Genomic DNA, 21,239 nt, shown 5'->3' on the forward strand with positions numbered 1-21,239 from the left:
GGCCTAATCCCAGTGTGATGGTGTTTGGAGTGGGACCTTGTGCAGGTGACTTGGTCATGATGGTGGAGCCCTCAAGAAGGGCTTAGTGTCCTTAGAAAAGAGGCTCCTGACAGCTCCCTTGCCCCACCGCCATGTGAGGAGCCATGTGAAGACAGCTGTCCGTGGGCCAGGAAATCAGCTCTCAGCAGGTCCTCTGCCCTGATCTTGGACATCCAGCCTCCAAAACTGTAAGAAATATATTTCTGTTATTTATTGGACAGCCAGTCTGGTATTTTTGTTCTAGCAGCCCACGTGGCGCTGCCTAAACTCATCACCCAGTTCCTCCAGGCCCTCCTTACTATTTATGGTTACTCCGTTTCTTTAAACTCTCAGCTCCTACAACCCGCTCCACCTCCTGCCAGTTTAAAAATCTTGATGCACAAATTTTTTAATTTTGATGAAGTCCAATGTGTCTATTTTTTCTTCTATTGCCTATATACACCTTTGGTGTCCTATCAAGAAATCATTGTCAAGTCCAGTGTCACAAAACTTCCCCCTGTTTTCTTTTAAGAATGTTACAGTTAGTTTCAGCTTTTTTGTCTAGGTCTTTGACCCATTTGGAGCCGATTTTTGTATGTGATGTAAGGTAATGCCTGAATTCATTCTTTTGCATGTGGTCACACAGGTTCCCCAGCACCATTTGTTGAAGAGCCTATCTTTTGCCTCTCGAATGGTCTTGGTATCCCTGTTGAAAATTATATGACCATATATATGAGCGTTTTATTTCTGGGTCAATACTATCTTTTAAAATAAATGAATTACTAGGAGTGCCTGGTGGCTCAGTTGGTTAAGGGTCTAACTTCAGATCAGGTCATATAATCTTGGGGTCCTGGGATTGAGCCCCAAAGGGGGCTCCATGCTCTGCAGGAAGTCTTCTTCTCCCTCTCCCTCTCTGCCCCTCCCCCTGCTTGTGTTCTGTCTCTCTCTCAAAAAAATAAATAAAATCTTTTAAAAAAATGAATTACTAAATTTTAACATCAGAATATTCAGATGAATCAGTGAAACAGAATAGAGCTAATAAAACCATATCCTCTAGTATGAAAGTGACATCACACCATGAAGGAACAGGAAATAATATCATTTAAAAAAAGTGCTAGGGCAATTGGTTAATTATTTAGAAAATTAAAATAACACATTTTCAGTTGGTTAAGCATCTGCCTTTGGCTCGGGTCATGATCCCAGGGTCTTGGAATTGAGCCCCGTGTCAGGTTCCCTGCTCAGCTGGGAGCCTGCTTCTCTCTCCCTGTGCTCTCTCTCTGTCTCTGTGACAAATAAATAAATAAATAAATAAAGTCTTTTTAAAAAATGAGACCAACTTAAAGAAAGCTGATTACATAAAAATTAAAAAAAAAAAAGAATAACATATTTTCTCTCTTTTCATATACCCAAGTCTAAAAGTTAGGTCTAAAAAGCAGAAACAATATTGTATGTATATATATTATATATATGTAAGTATCCATCTATGAAACATTTGATAGGGGAATGGGAGCTAATTTTTTAAGCATAAAAAAATAGATTCAGGGTTGGCGGGGAGGGATAGAGAGGCTGGGTTATGGACATTGGGGAGGGTATGTGTTATGGTATGTGTTGTGAATTGTGTAAGACTGATGATTCACAGACCTGTACCCCTGGGACAGATAATACATTATATGTTAATAAAAAATAGATTCAATCACAAATACAAAGCACAGTAGATTGATGACATAAAAAGGGAAAACTCATGTTCTAAAATGACAGTTGGCAAATCATGAAAAATATATCAGTCTTGACAAAAATTTAATATTCCTAATATATAGATTGTTTATAACTCAGTGAATGGAACACCCAGTTTTAAAAATAGGGAGGGGCTTCCTGATTGTGTTGGTGGATAGAACATGCAACTCTTGATCTCAGGATCGGGAGTTCAAGCCCCACATTGGGCATGGAGCCTACTAAAAAAGTAAACAAAAATAGGTGAAAGACACACAAAATTTTGGAAATACAAATGACCAATATATGAAAGAATGTTTAAATTCATTGAAAATGCAACTAAAACAGTAAGATACCATTTTTTACCCATGAAATTTTAAGGATACATCTTAAAAGGAAAATACCAAATATTGATTAGAGAGAAGTGTTCATATATTGCTGTTCGCAATTACACTGAAACTATACTTCTGGATAAAATTTAAGACTATGCATGAAGGTTTTTAAAGTATTTGTTCCTAGCTGCAGACTGGTTGTTTACATTGGATTCTGGGCCAGAATACCACATTACCAGGTAAACCTGAGAATCCCAGGGAAGTCTGGAGTTTGGTTAATAGCATTGTCTTCAGTGTTAATGTCTTCATTTTTTTTTTTTAAAGATTTTATTTATTTATTTGACAGAGAGAGATCGCAAATAGACAGAGAGGCAGGCAGAGAGAGAGAGAGAAGCAGGCTCCCTGCCGAGCAAAGAGCCCGATGCAGGACTCGATCCCAGGACCCTGAGATCATGACCTGAGCCGAAGGCAGCGGCTTAATCCACTGAGCCACCCAGGCGCCCAATGTCTTCATTTTTGAGAAGTATATCATGGTCATGTAAGATATCAAAATTAGGGGAAGGGAACACTTGAACTCTCTGCACTACCTTTACAACTCCTCTGTAAATTAAAACTCATTCCTCCCAGAAGTTTTCTTAAGTAAATATTCATCCCACTTGGCTCAATCAGTTCTACTTCTAAGATGTAACTATGGGTAACAATGATAGAAAAAATAGTTTTGGATTAGTTATTCGTTATTCGTTGCAGTCATATACTTGATAGCAAAAGAGAAAGGAGGAAAAAGACAAGCAGTCCAAATGCTCAACACTATGGGCAATGTCATAGCCAGACTCACTCACACATTAAAGAATTATGAGACCTGCTCTGGATATTGGGGTATAGAAGCAACCGAAGTGAAGATCTCTGACATGAAAGAACTTAATTTCCAAAAGAGGAAAAACTGACAGTGAATAAGATAAATAATACGTGTAGATATAGTCACCAATATTAAAGCCCAAGATAAAATCACTGAAGGGATGAAAAAAACCAGGGGGAGGTTGCGCTTTTAGGTAGAGAGGACAGAGAAAGCCTCACTGGGCAGTGGATATTTGAGTGAAGACCCAGGGGAAGGACCTCGAGGCAGAAGGACGGCAAGTCCACAGGCCTCAGTGCAGGGGCCATGAACGGGACATCTGCACAGAGCGTACAGGAAGGATGGTAGTAGGAGAGGAAATGATAAAGTTGGAAGAGAGCACAGATGGTAGGGACAATGGCTCAGTCTGAGTGAGACGGGAGCCATGGAGGGTTTTGAATAGAGAAGGAACATGATACGACTTGCAGCTGAATGGATTCTCTCTGGCCCTGGGTTCAGAATAATCAGAATAGGGGCAAGGGTGGAATCATGGGGTGTTACCTAACAAACATGATTCTTAATAACTTGATGGCATCAAAGTGCTCAAAATATTGCACTGTAAGTTTAAAAGGAGGACACAAATCTAAATACACTATGATCCCTTCTTCTAAAAAAACAAACTGACTGACTTTTGGATAGTAAAATTATGGTTAAGTTTTGTTTTCCTCTCAACTCTTCTATGTTTCTCAACTTTTCTGTAATGAACATCTTTTCCTTTAAAAGTAAGTGAATGAAAATGTCTACCTGATTATGAATTGCTCACCTCTAATCAGTTGAGGTCTTGAGTGTGATTTCTTTTTCTTTTTTCTTTCTTTCTTTTTTTTTTTTTTTTGACTAATGGGAATTTTCTTTTTAATTCTTTTTTTTTTTTTAAGATTTTATTAATTTGACAGAGCGAGAGATCACAAGTGGGCAGAGAGATAGGCAGAGAGAAGGGCGGGTGGGGAAGCAGGCTCCCTGCTGAGCAGAGAGCCCAATGCGGGGCTCAATCCCAGGACCCCGAGATCACGAGCTAAGCCAAAGGCAGAGGCATAACCCAATGAGTCACCCAAGCGCCCCCTGAGTGTGATTTCTTACAGCATTGAGCCTGTTTGATTCAAGATATTTTAATATTCTTCTATAAAATGAAAGCTTTTGTAGCTCTGAAAGCATATTGAGCTTTTTTAACTGAAACTTCTTTAGTCTGAAATGACAATAGGTTAAGGTTTTTTTATTTTTATTTTTAATTAATTAATTAATTCACATGTAATGTATTCTTTGTCCCAGGGGTGCAGGTCTGTGAATCATCAGTCTTACACATTTCACAGCACTCACCATAGCACATACCCTCCCCAATGTTCACCACCTAGCCACCCTATCTATCCCTACCCCTTCCCCCTCCACTCCAGCAACCCTCAGTTTGCTTCCTGAGATTAAGAGTCTCTTGTGGTTTGTCTCGCTCCCGATCCCATCTTGTTTCATTTTTTCCCTCCCTACCCCCCACGACCCCCTGCCCTGCCTCTCAAATTCCTCATATCAGAGAGATCATCTGATAATTGTCTTTCTCTGATTGTCTGATTGACTTACTCCGCTTAGCATAATATCCTCTAGTTCCATCCCAATGGCAGGATTTCATTTCTTTTGATGGCTGCATAATATCCCATTGTGTATATGTATGTATGGAGATATATATCTATATATAGATATATACACCACATCTATTTATCTATCTCTCTATATATACCACATCTTTTTTAGGCTAAGGTTTTTACACAACAGAACTTTAGAGCTGAAAGTTTTAAAGATAATTTCATTTAGTTTCAGGAGATGGAAGAATCAGTAGTGAAATGACCAAACCATGGACTCTTGTTGGATCCAGAATCAGAACCCACACGTTCCCATACCTGGTCTGACTCTACCATATGGTCAAGGAAAATTGAGAGCAAGATGCCAAATTTTAAGGGTTTACCTAAAACATCAAAGGTAGGATTCTTATTTCCTTTCATTTCAAGCACCTACGTTAAATGGTATTTTTTAAAGATTGTATTTATTTATGTGTGTGAGAGAGAGAGACTGAGCATGAGCAGGGGGAGAAAGGGGGGGGGAGGAGCAAACTCCCCACTGAATAGGGACCCTGATGCCAGGCTCGATCCCAGGACTCTGGGCCCAGGACCTGAGCCAAAGACAGACACTTAACTGACTGAGCCACCCAGGTGCCCCTAAATGGTATTTTTAAAAAATATTCATCTATTTTAATCTATTCTCTTATTTAAGGAATATCTTCAATGGCTACTATGTGCCAAGCTCTGGTAAAAACTTTCAGAATTTAGTCTAAATGAAAAGCGATGATTGTAGTTCCTTGCCTGTGCACTTAAGGGGGAAAAAAAGAGCTTAAGGAAGTTACTTTAAAATATAAAAAGTACTGCCACTATCAGATTTTCAACATGCTAGTAACTGTGTATTGAAAAGCTCTTTGCTGCCCCATTGTGGGGAAATAAAGGTCTTCACATTAAAAAATCTTAAAGGCAAGAGTTACATTGGAAATTAGAGATAATTTCTCTGGGGGCCTGAGATTAGCTTAATACCATTTACCCATGTGAGTGGTAAGTTCTTTCTGTTCTGTTAATAAGACATGTAATTGCATAGAAAACAATGAGGCTTTGCTTCTTTCAGGAATCATCCCATGATGTGTGTAGAGGTAAGTTGTAGGCAAAAACTTCTAAGGTAGCAGAGCTCAAGCTGGCATACCTAGGAAGAAAGTCAAACATAGCAGGAATGTGAGGACGGGACTAACGGCATGGCATGCTTCAGACACCAGTGTCTCTGCCAGGAACTGACCATATGACCTCTCTGGGCCTCAGTTTCCTCATTTGTCAAAGATTTGGAGAGAGGATCGCTCAGGACCTTCCACAGGTTTCTTGTCCCGCCATTATAGCCTCTCATGTTGAACATCTTGGCTGTGTCCATGAACTAATAATATTCCCCCACCCCCAAATAAGGAGTTGTGAAGTTTCTGGGCATCTTTCTCCTCCCTGCTTTTCTGCTATGCATCTACAGTGGGCATATCCAGGAATAGCTACAGGCAGTGGAAAGAGGACTGGACTGGAAGATAGCGCCTGGGTTGGAGCCCCAATTCTGTAGTTACCTTCTCTGTGTAACTGTTGGTAAGCATTTAACTTCCTTGGGCCTCAATTTTTCCTGCTGTCATAGAAGAGAGTTCAACTACATCAGTGACTCTCAACTCTGGCAGTATGTGAGGCTCACCTGGGGAGTTTGGTAAAAATGCTGATGCGTAGACTCCTCCCCAGACCAGTTAAACCAGAGTCTTACCCGGGTTGGGGCTAAGCATCAGTAGCTGCAGAAGTGGCAAAAGCTAAAAAAAAAAAAAAAAAAAAAAAAAAGTATTTGTAAAAGCAAAGAGCCAGAATAGCCAAAATGATCATGATACCAAGATGTCGAATCTCCTTCTAAAGCTACAGTAAGCAAGACAGTGTGGGATCAGCACAAAGTCAAACAGACCAGTGAGGCAGACTCACACACATAAGAGTACCTGATTTGTGATGAAAGACGCCACTGTCACATGGTGGGGGAAAGGGTGGAATTTTCCATGACTGGCATTGCATCCGGTGAATATCAACATACGGGCATAAATGAACCCTGACTCCTTATCTCACACCACATACAAAAAACAATCTAGACAGTGACAGGCCTAGATGTGAAAAGTAAAGCAAGAATTCTAAAATAATGTAGGAAAGTGTCTTTATGACCTTGAGGTTGTATGGTTGCCCTTACCTATTCTTTCTGTAGTTCCCTTCCACATCGAATATGGCTGACTCATGTGACCACTAGGTTACTGGGGTGCAGCTTTGGAAGAAAAGTCATGAAAAATATGTGGCTTCTGCTTTGTTCTCTTTGGATCACTTGTTCCAGGAGAAGCCGGCTGCCACATTGTCAGGACACACAAGTGACCCTCTGGAGAGGTCCATATGGCAAGGAGCTGAGGCCTCCTACTAATAGCAAGAATCTGGCACATCCTGCCCATAGCTATGTAAGTGAACCATCTTGGAATCAGACATCCCTGCCCCAGTGAAGCCTTTGGTTGACTATGGCCTTTCATGATATCTTGACTATAACCTCCTGAAGAATCATTTGCTAGAACCACCTAGCTCTTCTGCTCCTGATTCTCTGACACACAAAAACCATGAAATCATTTACTTTAGCCACTAAGTTTTATTTTGTTGTTTTGGGGGGTTTTGTTTTATTTATTTATTTGAGAGAGAGAGAGAGATCGTGAGAGTGGAGAGGTCAGAGGGAGAGCAGACTCCCCTTGGAACAGGGAGCCCAATGCAGGACTTGATTCTGGGACTCCAGGATCATGACCTGAATGGAAGGCAGTTGCTTAACCAACTGAGCTACCCAAGCACCACCTTTTTTTTTTTTTTTTTTTTTAAAGATTTTCTTAATTTATTTATGAGAGGGAGAGAAAGGCAGAGGGAGAAGCAGGCTCCCCACTGAGCAGGAAGCCCATTGGGACTCCATCCCAGGACCCTGGGATTATGACCTGAGCCAAAGGCAGACACTCAACCAACAGAGCCACCCAGGCACCCTTAGCCACTAAGTTTTAGGATAATTTATCGCATAGCAATAGAGAACAAATATACCCTTCAGAAAGCTTCCAGACTAATCTTATTAAAGTATAGCTGTGCCCAGACCTCGGTCTCCAATATCATTCCCATTAAAAGGAACTGGAGCACATCACAAAATGATTCTTTCTGGAACTAAGGCAGTGTAGCTTCATTATGCCAGAAAGTGAGGAGGTGTTGAGAAAAGAATGGGGAAATGTCACAAGAAATCATCTGAAGAGGTTCCCACTGGCCCAATCTAGAAAAATTTGAATCTCAAAATAACTAAATCCAGTAATGAATTATACACCTTTGGAAAAATTAGAAAACTTGTGAGTCCAAACCAATAATAAAACCAATGAAAAAGTATATAAGATATGAACAGATGTTTTCAAAGAGAAGATACATATATGGCTAATAAGCTCATGAAAAGATATTCAACATTAGGGAAATCCAAAATAAAACCATGGAGATACCATTTCACACTAGAATGAGAAATAAGACAGAAAATAGAGACTATAATAAATGACCATAATAAAATGACAGAAAATAACATGTATTGGTGAAGATGTGGAGAGATGGAAACCACTGTCTGTCGATGGTGATTATATGAAATGGTACCATCACTTTTGAAACAGTTCTGTGGGAGGCACCTGAGTGGCTCAGTCAGTTAAGCATCTGCCTTTGGCTCAGGTCCTGATCTCAGGGTTCTGTGATTGAGCCCCATGTCAGGCTCCCTGCTCAGTGGGGAGCCTGCTTCTCCTTCTACCCATTTCCCCACTCCCTGTCAAATAAATAAATAAAATCTTAAAAAAAAAAAAAGGAAACGGTTTTATGACTTTTCAAAAAGTTAAACATAAAACTACCCTACTTCTCAGCAATTCCATCCCCAGGTAACTGGGGAAACAAACACTTGCAAGAGAATGTTCCTATCAGCATGATTCATTATAGTCCCAAACAAGAAGCAACCTAAATGTCTATCAACTGGTGAACAAATAGACAAAATAGAGTAGATGTATACAGTAAAATATTATTCAGTAATGAAATGGAATGAACCACTGACACATAGTATACCACGGAGAAGCCACAGTTAAAAAACATTTTGCTGAGACAATGTATTTAAATGATTCCATTCATATGAAGTGTTTTATAACAGGTAAGTATACAGAAACAGAAAGTAGATGTTTGACTGCCTGGGTCTGGAAGTAGAAATGAGGATTAACTTTAAAAGGGCATTAGGGATCTTATTGGGGGGATGAAAATTTTAAAACCGATTTATGGTAAAGGTTATACCATTTTGGTAAAAGCCATTGAACTGCACACTTGAGCTGTGTGATATGTGAAATAAATCTCTTTTGCAACAACTAACATGATAATCTGAAATATAATAGGAATGTAACAAATTGACTCAATGGTATTTCATTGAAGAGGAGTCTACAAACAAGGATGTAAATCATGTTTTTTTTTTTTAATAATAATCTCTTTAATAAAGCATTTTTAACACTTAGGCCAAACACTGTATTTGAGATAAAGGATAATGAAATGATTTTATCCAGGAGCCAAGATGAAAATTTTAAAACCATATTTCACAATGCAAGCAAATAAAAGTAATGACCATAATTGAACACATTTTAATACCATATGCAGTTTTCCTCTTTTTATTTTTTTATTACGGACAATACCTACAGAAGTTAAACAAATCTTATTTCATCTACACCCAGCCCCATCCTGCATTGATTTACTGTGAAGCTAGTCTTAGACATATCATGTGAACATATTCATAATGCAAAATACATCTTGCAAAGATGGCTCGAATCTAGTTGCAGTTTTATTTCAAAGAAAAAAATGACAAGGTGTATAAGTATATTTACAAAATAGTATAAGGAATATCAGAATGTCAAATCAAACAGACTAGAAGATCATGGTTTGTAATTCTCAAATATCTTATGATTAAATTACAACTGTAACAATGTTATTGAAGGTTGTATATCCTATAGTTCTTATTCAGTCTTACTACTCAGATTTCCTTTATGTATGATGTGTGCTTCGTTTAAAAGAAAGTTTTCCACAAGGAATATACCAATTTGGCATTTCTAATTCTAAAAGATGACACAAAACTCTGTTCTTCTCCCACCATGTTGTTTGGGAGCATTTGTCCTCATTGTATTTTTTCCGGTCTGAATTTGTGTAGCCACTCTCTTCCCACCTCATATGCACAGGCTGAGAAGTGAGCTGTCAATGATAGCTTTTAAAAGATCTCTCCAAAGGATATTTAAGTCCTTTATATAGTTTCCTTGTTCACAAACACAATGTTCATGACAAAGCCAGTACCTAAACATAAAAATAATGACAAATTAACTAAACCCTCAATAAATCTGTTATTTAAAGAGAGAGAGAGAGAGAGAGAGAGAGAGATGAAACTAAATGCCATATCTGACCCTAGAGTGGATTCAGTACTAGAAGAAAAAAAAAATCTATGAATGGTATTACTGGATCAATTAACTAAATTGAAATACTGGTGCTCAATGAGATAGAAATGTTGTAACAATATTGAATTTACCAATGTTGACAACTGTGCTGTGTTATATAAGAGAGCCACCCAATTCTTGGGAAATACACACTAAAATACTGGATGAAGAACCATGATATGTGTAACTTACCCACAAATGGCTCAGGAAGTATATCTTTCTCTCTACATGTTATACATATCTTAAATATTATGGATAGATAAAGATATTTAGAGAGGTAGACATAGATAAATGATAAGAAAAAAGATGACAAAGCAGGGGCACCTGGGTGGCTCAGTCAGTTGGGTGTGGGTCTCTTGACTTTGGCTTGGATTATGATCTTGGAGTCATGGGATTGAGCCCCACTTTGGGCTCTATGGGGAGCATGGAGCCTGCCTGGGATTCTCTCTCTCTCTTCCTCTCCCTCTGTCCCTTGCTTGCTCTCTCTCTCTCTCTCTCAAAAAAAAAAAAAAAAAGATGAAGCAAATGTATATAATATTAACAATAGGTAAATATGGGTGTATGGGTTTCTTTGCATTATTCTTATTCTTAATAATTTTTCTATGGGTTTGTAATTATTTCTAAATAAAAATTTAAATGTAACTGTGACCACGACTCTCATAAAAAGGCCCACCCTGATCTGGCCCATGCCAGCTTCCAATCTCATATTTATGGTTATTCTATATTAATTGTATTTCCAGACCATTTTCTCTTCTGTGTTCCTTCACAATCTACAGATACAATCCTCTGTCTGGAACATCATTGTAACTCTTTTTCCACTTGACAATCTTCTACTCACTCTCACTACTCTGAGGAAGTAGTTTAGCACACTGGTGAAGAGCAGAAACGTGATCAGCGAAGAGTCAACAAATTGAGCATTCACGAAGTATGTTAGCTGCTACCCCTGTGACACCCCACAGACACCCTGCTACTCACCCCAAGCTAACCTCCTCCACAGTCCCTCGCATTCCCCTGTGCAGAGCAGTTGCAGCACATCTGAAGGACCTACTGTCCTCCCTGCTTCTGCCACTCTCCAGGGCCTCCACGATATATATTTGCAAATAATCCTTCTTTGATATGTATTTTTTAAGTATTACAATGATCCATTTATGAGACAAAAATAAAAGCAGTCATCACTTACTCCATTCTCTGTGCCAGTCCTTCCCTTTGCAGTCTCCAAACTGGTTCAGTGAGCAGGGTCATGCTTCCCGGTACCCCTCTCTTTCTGTAGAGAGAAATGACAGAACCCCCAAGAACAGGGTGAAGGTACCAGTCAGGGACCACAGAAACTATTACTGGATCCCTGAAAGGCCAAGGCTACACTTGGGAAAAGTCTCGCAGTCTTGGTAAAAGAAAGTGATTTTATTCTGTCATTTGATCAGGACGGGGCTGGAGTGGAAATGATGGAAATGATGAGAGTGGAATGATGGAGGAAAGATGTTAGGGTTCAAAGACCAAGGCCAAGAAAGAACTCTTTCTTGGTTTTTGTACTCTTTGGTGCAAAAAGCTAGTTTTATTGAAGCATGGGGACAGGAGCCGTGGAAAGAAAGAGCTGCAGTGGGGTCATGAGGAGTGGTCCATTATATACTTTCAAGTTGGGAGGGGATACGGATAGTTAAGTCTCTAAGGCATTTTGGAAGCAAGGTTTCCAGGAACGTGAGCGGGCTAGCTATTGTTAGAAAAGGTCATTTATTACTTTCTAATAAAACCTTAGTCATGAGACCCTTCAGATCCATATCGGTGGGCCATGGACTTGGGAGGTAATTGCCAACATGTATCTTGGGGGGGGTTAGAGATAATGGAAATTTCTAAAGGAATTTTTATATGTTAAAGTAGTTTCTCTCTTGCAAAATGAAATAAATAAAATCTTTTAAAAAATAGACTTACAAGATCCTGGGCGTTGGGCTAAAGTTGCCTTTTGCCCTTAGCAAAAACATTAACATCGAGGCAGTTGAGTCCTTAGAGGAATGTCATTCTGCCTGTTTCAAGGACTTGTCCATGGCCTGTGGGTAGTAAGAAAATTCATTTCTCTTCTGCTTTGTTTCCCACATCAAGAAGACTGTAAACTGGGGGCTGTGTCTTAGTGTGGAATCCCCTCATTTCCTTTGATAGACAAGGATGCTGGAGCCCAGGTAGAGCAAGTGTTGCAAGAGTCCTAGTGCACACAGGTGACAGAGCCAGGACTCCTGACGTCCATGTCTGTGCTCTATTCTTTCCCTCACACCTTTAGCTAACAGACAGCCTCAGATTTGAGAGCCACTAAAAACATGGCAACAGTAATTCTTCCCAGGGGAAAACAGATCACGATCTGAAAATATAGCATCCTTGAGCACTGTTTTACATTACACACATTTTAATTAGAAAGTGTTTATTGTGGCAGTGCTAGAGTATGTTTGGACGTCTGGCCTTGCGTGAGACACAACTTGTGAATGAGAACTGAAAGCTAAAATCCACCTCAAGAAACCTCCACACGTCCTCCTAATCCAGCATCCTAGCCTCACTTCTAACCACACCTAATCCTCCGTCCCACCACCCCCGCAATATTTTCTTCTGTTTCTACTTTTTAATGGGCAGCTGCTTCTTCTGCCTAGAATTCTCTCTTCATTGTTTTGCAAGTTACTAGTGTTCTCTGTGTAATCTTTCTTATCCATTTCCAGTCCCACTGGCTTTTGCATTTGCTACATTCTAGCACTCAATGGACTTTAGTTACTCGGATGTAACGCTGTCTCCTTAAGCAGTAGTGATCCTAGTATTGCTCCAATCCTAACAGAGCTCTGAGCAACAACTTCTCCCATCATCTTACAGATAAAAAATGAGACCAAAGCAAAGGCATGGCGAACACTGGGTTCACTGTGTGGATTCCTTCTGACAGAAGAGGCCGATTTTTGTTTGGATGGTGTGTTTGTGGAGTCTTATTATGTATTTAAAAATAATAAAGACTGTGGATTACTAAAGTACAGTAACCAGAAATCATTCACATGAACGAGAAGACTGACCTAACGGGTATCCGCATCTTCCGTTACTTGGCGAGGCATCTTTTTTTCCTCCGCTTCCTGCGCACGTTACATCACAACGGCTGCTTTTCGACCTTCAACCGTCCACTTTCACTGCACTGACAGACGCTGACGTTGACATGGGTCCCCACAGGTCAACGCCCTTTCCCTCCCGCGGGCCTGTTCTCTGTGCTGCGACGCAGGGGTCCTCAGCCGTTTGTATTGGGTACGAGCAGTTTGTTTCCTTCCGTTTCCGCAGGAACGGCCAATACCCACCGCATTAAAACGATCACTACCGCGAATCTGCAAGTCTGTATCCGGCGCCGATAGACGCACACGCCTCAAGGGCGAGGATTTAACCTCACCGCCCGCGCTTCTTCTCACGAGCGCCTTTTCCGAGCAGACGCCTGCACCGCGAGGGGACCGAAGCCCCGCCCCGCGGCCGCAGGGAGCCCACCGCTCTTCGCCCGCGCGCGCTCCCTCCTCGCCCCCGCGACCACGCCCCTTTCCCCGCCTGAAGGCCGTAGCCGCGCCCGCCCGCGCTGGGCCGGAAGCCGCGCCCCGCCGTTAGAACGCGGTTCCCCGCCGGCCCGGGCCAATGGGCGGGGCGCACCTCGAGACTCCACCCCCGCCGCCGATGATGTCACTGAACGCGGGGGCGGGCGGGACGGAGGCACCGCCTCGGCCTCCGCCCCCCAGAGGTCACCTAACTGCGAGTGCCCGTGCGGGGGCTAACTTCTCGAGGTCTTATCGCTGTCGCCGCCTTTGTGTCTGCAGCATGGCCTTTGTAACGCGGCAGCTCGTGCGCTCTGTGTCCTCCTCGTCCACTGCCTCGGCCTCGGCGAAGAAAATCATCGTCAAGCACGTGACGGTTATCGGTGGCGGGCTGATGGGCGCCGGCATCGCCCAGGTGAGCGGCGGGGTGGGCGGCGTACCCCGCTCGGGTTGCTGCGCACGCTTCCGGGCTGGTCCTGGCCCGCGGAGACCCGGCGTGGCTGCTCCGCCGGGAGGCCGGCGTCCGCGGGAAGCCGGAGGAGATGCCATCCCGCCCCCCACCCGTGCAGTTGAAAAGTCTCGAGTCTGGGCCTGACTCCTGCAGTCCCCCAAAGAACGAATGTCCTTGGACTGAGCCTCAGGTTCCTGGTCTCTAAATTCCAGCCGCCCCCAGGGTCCGACGGAGGCTCTGTGGAAAGTTTCTGAATGCACTTCGGAATGGGGCCGTGCAGAGAAGATAGTATTCCATGTGCACAATACTGAGGAATAACTTGCGCGCTCGCTGCTCGGCTTAGACCGAATTTGCTTCCGGAGACCCGGACTGCGATCAGTTAGTTTTGTTTTTATTCCGTGTTTTCTAATTCTCCAGTCTTTGTTAGAGCCGTTTTCTGCTCTTCTGAATGATCTCTCTTTTCCGCCCCCGCCGTGTGTTTCCTTTGCTTATGGGTTACAATGAAAGGTAGTAGTCATCCTTTTGGTAGCACTTTGTAAAGTGACCTAACCGAAGCTTCCAAGGCCCTGGGACTCCTCCAATTGCAAACGCGTTGGCTGCTCAACTTTGACCTGTTACCCTTTTTGCAAAGAACAGCGCGGTTTAGGTTCTGGGGAGAGTGGGAGTAGAGTGGCTGAGGGCCCAGGAAGAGTGTCTAATCTCATTGTTCATCTTCAGGACTCTGCCCTGTTCGCCTGAGCTGAGTAGTACGGGGTCAGTTGTGCAACTGATTACATGGTTACTGTGATACTTGTTATTTATTTATTTATTTATTTTTAGCGCTTACATTCCAGCTCATATTGGAGAACTGTGATTTTCTTAGCTGACTTTGTTCTTAGCGTTCCAGCCCTTTGCAACTTGTATTGTGGAGGGGGTGGGGCGGGCAGTTACCAAGTTTCTCTTAAGGGAGTGCTGGACTTCAGTGGCTACAGTCAAGAATGTTTAATTTTTTCAGTGTCTGTTTGCAACCAAGCCCACACTTCCATGCTTGCTTTTTAAAAATGTCTTCTGGGGTGCCTGGGTGGTTCAGGCAGTTAAGTCAGACTCTTGCTTTTGGCTCAGGTCTTGATCTCAGGGTTGTGGGATCAAGCCCCACCTGGTGCTAAGTGTGGAGCCTGCTTAGGATTCTCTTTCTCCCTCTGCCTCTCCTTCTCCTCCCTGTCTCCCTTTTTCTCTCTCTAAAAAAATCTTTTATTACAGCTATATATTTTAATTCTCCCTGCAGTTTTTTTTTTTGCAGCATATTCATATTTTCTCTTAAAAACAGAACATTTAAAAATGTTTTTATCCATCTGACTTCTTATAGTTTCTCCTTTTTTTTCTTCTGAGATTGTGTTTTTGGACATATATTGCCATTTTTATTGTTGGATACCCTGGCTGCTAGGTTATGGTGTTCCAGTAATCTGTTTTTTGTGAGGAGGTGTAAGTCCCTCTAACCTAGAAGTTCCACATGTTATACTATATATAACATACTTGAAGAGAGCTTAGCCTTGAGCGCACTTGTATTCCTTCTGCTCCACCAAAATCTCCCAAGGTTATGAGAGTGAAATTTATTGCAGGCAGGTGTAAAATAATGTATTGACTTAAAAACAAACAATGTCTTGGTGACAAGTTATTAGGGCTTTAGTCTCCAAGAACAGAATAGGAAATGGACAGTACCTTGAAGACATCAGTGAAAGAAGATCAGAAACTGTGTAGAAAGCATCACCTCAACTTTTGTACAAAATGGGATTGCTCAGTTCTTGCAATTCTGCATCCATTATTGGATACCATGAAAAAGGTATCCATGAAAAGGCATAAAGGTAGCTCCTAAAATTACGGGTATGGTAATGGAGCATTCACTTGAGAAAGGAGTGGGGAGAAATGACTGACATTGATGGAAACACATACTTGTGGGTCAAATCCTTGAGTAGTTGGAACAAGGAGTGCCTTTTCATTAAGGGGGAAATGTTTTTTTACCCCGCTAGTTGGAAACATAATGGAATTGTCATTCTGAAAGCTGATAAACACCAGAAGTCTAGGGGTGCCTGGCTGGCTCAGTCAGCCAAGTGGGACTCTTGATCTGTGCCTTGAGTTTGAGCCCCAAGTTGGGTGTGGGGCTCAGGGGGGAAAAAAAAGACTGGAAGTCCAAGAAGTCAACATTCATAAGGAACATAGTTCCAATCTTACATAATAAGGTTTAAAAGAACCTCACCCACTTCAGGTGACAGCTTTAATCCTGTGGAGGGAAACCATGCTTTCCTGTAGAACCTGGGTGCCTCTGGTGGTTTTGCTGATGTTTTGGGTGGTTTAGTGGATCTGTGTTTGCATTCTGCCCTGTGGCATGCGGTCCCAGGCAGTATCACCTCATTCTTTATGCTCCTTGCCCTATGGTTTTTTGGCACTGGGTAAGTCTCTTTTGCTGATTGAGTGCCACTGAAGAATTAGTTGATGTGTTTTGAATAGAGAATGGGTCCACTTCAGTATGAGGAATTGGATGATTTTTATGCTGTCTCAGCTTCACATGCCAGCTGTGTTAACATGGGAAAGTTACTTAGCCTCTAGCCTCAGTTTACTTTTTTTTTTTTTTTTTTTTAGTTTAGTTATTTCTAAAAGTAGGACTAATACTAGTACTAGCCTGGTAGGAGTATGGGGAGGATTGAGTGAATTAGCAAAATTCAAGCACTTAGCACAGTGTCTATCACTTAATAAGAGCTCACAAAATGTTAGCTGCCTTTGCAATTACTTCTCTTCATTGTGGTCATCCTTGTCCATTTGACCTTCTCCCCTCATATCCACTCACAACTCTGATTGTTGCTGCAGAGGTAGGACTGTATTATTTAGATGGAGAATATTGGTATGATTTGGTTCCAACTTGCTTAATCATTTTTTTTTAATTTTTTTTTTTTAATTGGACACAGAGAGAGAGATCCCAAGTAGGCAGAGCAGCAGGTAGAGAGAGAGGGGGAAGCAGGCTCCCCGCTGAGCAGGGACCCTGATGCAGGACTCTATCTCAGGACCCTGAGATTATGATCTGAGCCAAAGGCTTAACCCACTGAGCCACCCCAGGCACCCCCCAACTTGCTTAATCTTGAATACAAATGGTGGTTGATACTGTGGTTGGTTTGCTAATGGACCTCTGAAAAGAGGGAAGTCGCTTTTTACTGTCCTCTCACCCATGGTAGATCCTCACTGAAGCCGTAGAAACACAAGCACAAACTAGCATCTCAGCTCTGCATTTATCTTCACTTCCCTGAACTCTTTCTGAAGTAGTTTGAATTTTATTCAGGGTGTAGTTCCAGTTACAATTTTAATTTTTTGTAAAATGTATCCTTTTGCCAAGTGTCCCATTTCATGCTGAGTAGGATAAAAAAAAAAAATTTTTTTTTCTAGATTTTGTGGGAGCCTGACACATTTTTCAAGCAATTTAACAGTTTCAGATAAGTGAGGTTTGTGCTTCATTACATTTGATCAGAGCACAGACCATTTGTACATGTGTATTCTCTTAGAGCATCTACTTTGCCTGTCATTTTTGTTTGTTTTAAATTAAAAAAAAAAAAAATCCCTTAGGCTGCAGGTTAATAATTAGTAAGGTTAACCTGTGTTGTTGCCCATTACAGACTTCTGACTTGGTTCTGATTACCAGTTCAGCTATAGCCAAATACTTAGGCCAGCAAAGAAGCTTATAGAATTAAATGACCCTTGAGTGAGGGGCAGGTTGTTTTTTATTCTGTGAAGGAGGGGAGAAAAGGAAGAAAGCTACTAGCTCTGCATTTCTTCTGTTTATTGACTGAGTCCTTTCTGAACTTTGCTTTGTTGCCTTTTTTTCATCTGAGGCACCCAGAGAGACCATAGCTTTCCTTAAGTTACTGGGCAGGGGCAGGGGAGTCAATGGGCTCCCTGGAAATGGCCGTTTCAGAAGGTGGATTCCTCCAGGGCTCCTGGTACAACCTTCCTTTTAATGTACTCTACTTCTTTGAAGAAATAAGAAAGTGTAGAAGATGTTGGAGGCCTGATTATTCTCATCCAAAGCTCCCCCTGACCCCGTTAAGAAACAAAAAGTACACACTAATTCTGGGGTGGGAGGGCTCCTTAAACTATTAAAGTTGGAGTGTGGCGGGGAAGAGTGTTCTAAGCCGTGTTACTTCGTGGTGCTCCGTAAGACTGAAGTGGACTTGAGAGCTTTTTTCCTCCTGGCCACTGAATTTGTTCATGCCCCAGACTCTGAATTTTCTGATGCTGGATAGGAGAGTGGCCACAACTGCTCTGTGCTGTTTACTTTTTTGTTTCTTTCTTTCTTTTTTGCTACAGTGAATATGTCTCCGTTGAACTGTGCTTGGAAACAGTGCAGTGACCTGGGATAAGTTTCAAGATCACAGGGGACTGGCATGGTTACCTGGCTCTCAGCTGTCCTTTTGGTGTTCTTTCTGGAGGGGAATGTTTTTACTCCGGGGTTAACTGCCCCCTCAAGGGTGTGGGATGTATTTGTCCTGAAGCTGTTCCCTCCTTTCTTGTGGCGTTGTTCACTTCTTTACTGAGCTCTTCTCTGATCTTCATGATCCACGAGGGACAGCCAGACCAGCCTCTGTCAGCATGTTAGTCATTGGACTTGGGTGGGCCTGGAGATGCTGTAGAAAACTTGGGGCTAACAGGTAAAAAAAGAATGCCAAAGAATACATTTGGCCATTGTAGAGCCGAAATGGCACCTCAGTCAGGTTTGGGGTTTTCTCTACCATATCCTAGATAGAGCCTCACTGTTTCCTACCCCTTGCTTGAGTTTCTGATTTCTTTTCCTCCACTTCTGTCTTCTCCCCGTCTACCTTAGGCACACCCCTCACTGCCTAGCTCTCGAGGGCCCACAGGGAGATTGTACTGCTGCTGTCTATCCTGTGTCTGCCTAGGGTATACGAACAATGCAGTCGTTTCTGGTGAGGGGTGGTCCAACCCTTGAAAGTGAGCAGAGGAGGAGGTGCCTCCCAGAGCCTGGCCCCCAACCCTACCTGGCCCCTGCCGTAGGAACCTTAGGCAAATCTCTTAACCCCTCTCTGCCTTTTGCCTTACCGGCAAGCAAGGATTGCCTCACAGTGTTGGGAGAGCCAACCACGCAAAGAGCTTCGGCGGCTTCTCTAGCATGTTCAGTGGCAACTGTCTGGTAAATGTGGCTTTCGTGTGGATTTGTGAGACCCATCCAGGGATGACGTCTCTATTCTCAGTTCTTTTCACTGTCTTTGAAGGTGTCTGATCCCCAAAGCCGAGGTAAGCACAATTCTGCCTGGACCTCTGGCCTCTGCCGTGTTGTAGAGAGAAGTGTGGTCTCCGCGGGTGGGGGGGATCTTTCATGGGTATCTGGAATCAGTAGATAACAGCTTGACCTCTCCTTAGCTCTAGACTCGAAGTAGGAATCACTCCCTGGTGATCTCTATTTGGCTTCCCTGATGCCACCTTTCTGCCAAGAATAGACTTAAACTGCAGCCAAGACTTAATCATTCAGCCAGTTCCCTTCCTTTGCCCCCTCCAGCTTTCCCTGCGACGTTCCTCCCTCTGTCATTACCACTGTTGTTCCTCCAGCCACATACACTCTGAGGCTGAGGTCACGGTCGGAGTCTCCTCTATTCTGCAAAAGGCTCTGCGGCTTTTCTCTGTGAGGAGTGTTCTTTCCCCTGCACTCCCCTTTGTAATTCCTGGACCGGGCATTGATCCTCAAATTGTTGTGGGAGCCTCTTAATTGGTCCTTTAGCAAAACCCATTCATTCTAGCAGACACTGCTGTACTCATCTTACGGAGAGCAGTTTGGATTTGTAACTGTCTTTTCTACTCGGAAAGCATTCATCATGGCAACATCTTGGAGAGCTGGGTCAAACCAAGGGTTTGTTGATGGCTAGTGACATGTCCAGTTGCCCCTTCTTCTCCTTCCCGGAATTGGTGGGAGATGGGAGGAGACAGTCCTGGGAGAGAAGTTATTTTCCTCTATGTTACCAAATCCAGATGCTTACCGAATTGTAAAAAAATGTGTTCTTCTCATCTGAAAATGAAGGCACATTTCTTTGGCTTTTTAGAAATCCTTTTTGAAATATAAAAATCAAGTTAAAAAAAAAAAAAGGCCAACTAATCAATTACACTGTTCTAAGAATCAACCAGCTGGTTATGGTGGCAGTCGTGATTGAAAGCCTCAGTGGAATGCCTTATTTTGGATTGTCGAAGCTAGCGAAGACAGCCCACGCGGATGGCAGAGTTGAAGGGATTGCACAATCGGAGGTAATCATAAACCCAGAATTGCCAGCTCTGAGAGACACATCTGATTTATGACTTTTTTCCTTCCTGAATCCAACCATGTGCTCAAGGGCGGGTCTTGATGCAGAGGAAAAGCAATGTCTGGCTACAGTCAGCATCATGAGTGCTCACTTGGTGCACTTATTCTGGGAGTTGGAAGGAAGTCAGAATAGTTTTCGGAGGCAGCGTAATGCTGATGCCCCACGAACCTCCTGTCGTGTAGAGGCGTATGAGACAGCGCTCTGTACCAGGTGACAGAGTTCTCATACACTTACCATTCAGGTTATGCTTTGGAGAAGCTGCTTCAGATCTGGTGATCTGTTTGCAAAAATACATAAAACCAGCATGCTTCTGCTTGGCCTGCTTCCTTGGCCCAGTGGCTGGAGTACTCTGGGGCTTTGACAAGTGTGTTCTTTACCTGGCCTATTTTTACAGCTCTGAAGCACCCTGGTCTAAAAATATTTCTCTCTGGCTAAGCCTGCCTTCCACCAAGGCTAGGGAAGTCATGGAACTATGAGGACATAGCCTTCAAATAATTTTTTTTCCATTATAGATTGCTTGTCCTCAAGGTCTTTCAGTGGGTAGGTACTATAATACAAAACAGGAGTTCCCGAGCGCCTGGGTGGCTCAGAGGGTTGAGCCTCTACCTTCGGCTCAGGTCATGATCTTAGGGTCCTAGGATCGAGTCCCACATCGGGCGCTCTGCTCAGCGGGGAGCCTGCTTCCTCCTCTCTCTCTCTCTCTGCCTACCTCTCTATCTGCTTGTGATCTCTGTCTGTCAAATAAATAAATAAAATCTTTAAAAAAACAAAAAACAGGAGTTCCTAATGGGCTCACTAAAATTATGGTTGCTTCAGGCGCCTGGGTGGCTCAGTGGGTTAAACCGCTGCCTTCAGCTCAGGTCAAGATCTCAGGGTCCTGGGACCAAGCCCCGCATCGGGCTCTCTGCTCA

General features: G+C 42.7%; 1 protein-coding gene across 1 annotated transcript in view; it reads left to right on the forward strand.

Annotated features, from left to right (window-relative positions):
- The first annotated feature begins 13,723 nt into the window (after positions 1 to 13,723).
- Positions 13,724 to 21,239, forward strand: part of HADH (hydroxyacyl-CoA dehydrogenase) — a 47,627-nt gene continuing 40,111 nt past the window's right edge. Inside the window, exon 1 of the mRNA XM_032333094.1 lies at positions 13,724 to 13,963. Within this exon, the coding sequence (XP_032188985.1) occupies positions 13,832 to 13,963 (132 nt within the window). The 5' untranslated portion in view covers positions 13,724 to 13,831. The remainder of the gene's footprint in view (positions 13,964 to 21,239) is intronic.

The sequence above is a fragment of the Mustela erminea genome, chromosome 2 (assembly GCF_009829155.1).
Source record: "Mustela erminea isolate mMusErm1 chromosome 2, mMusErm1.Pri, whole genome shotgun sequence".
Lineage (NCBI taxonomy): Eukaryota > Metazoa > Chordata > Mammalia > Carnivora > Mustelidae > Mustela > Mustela erminea.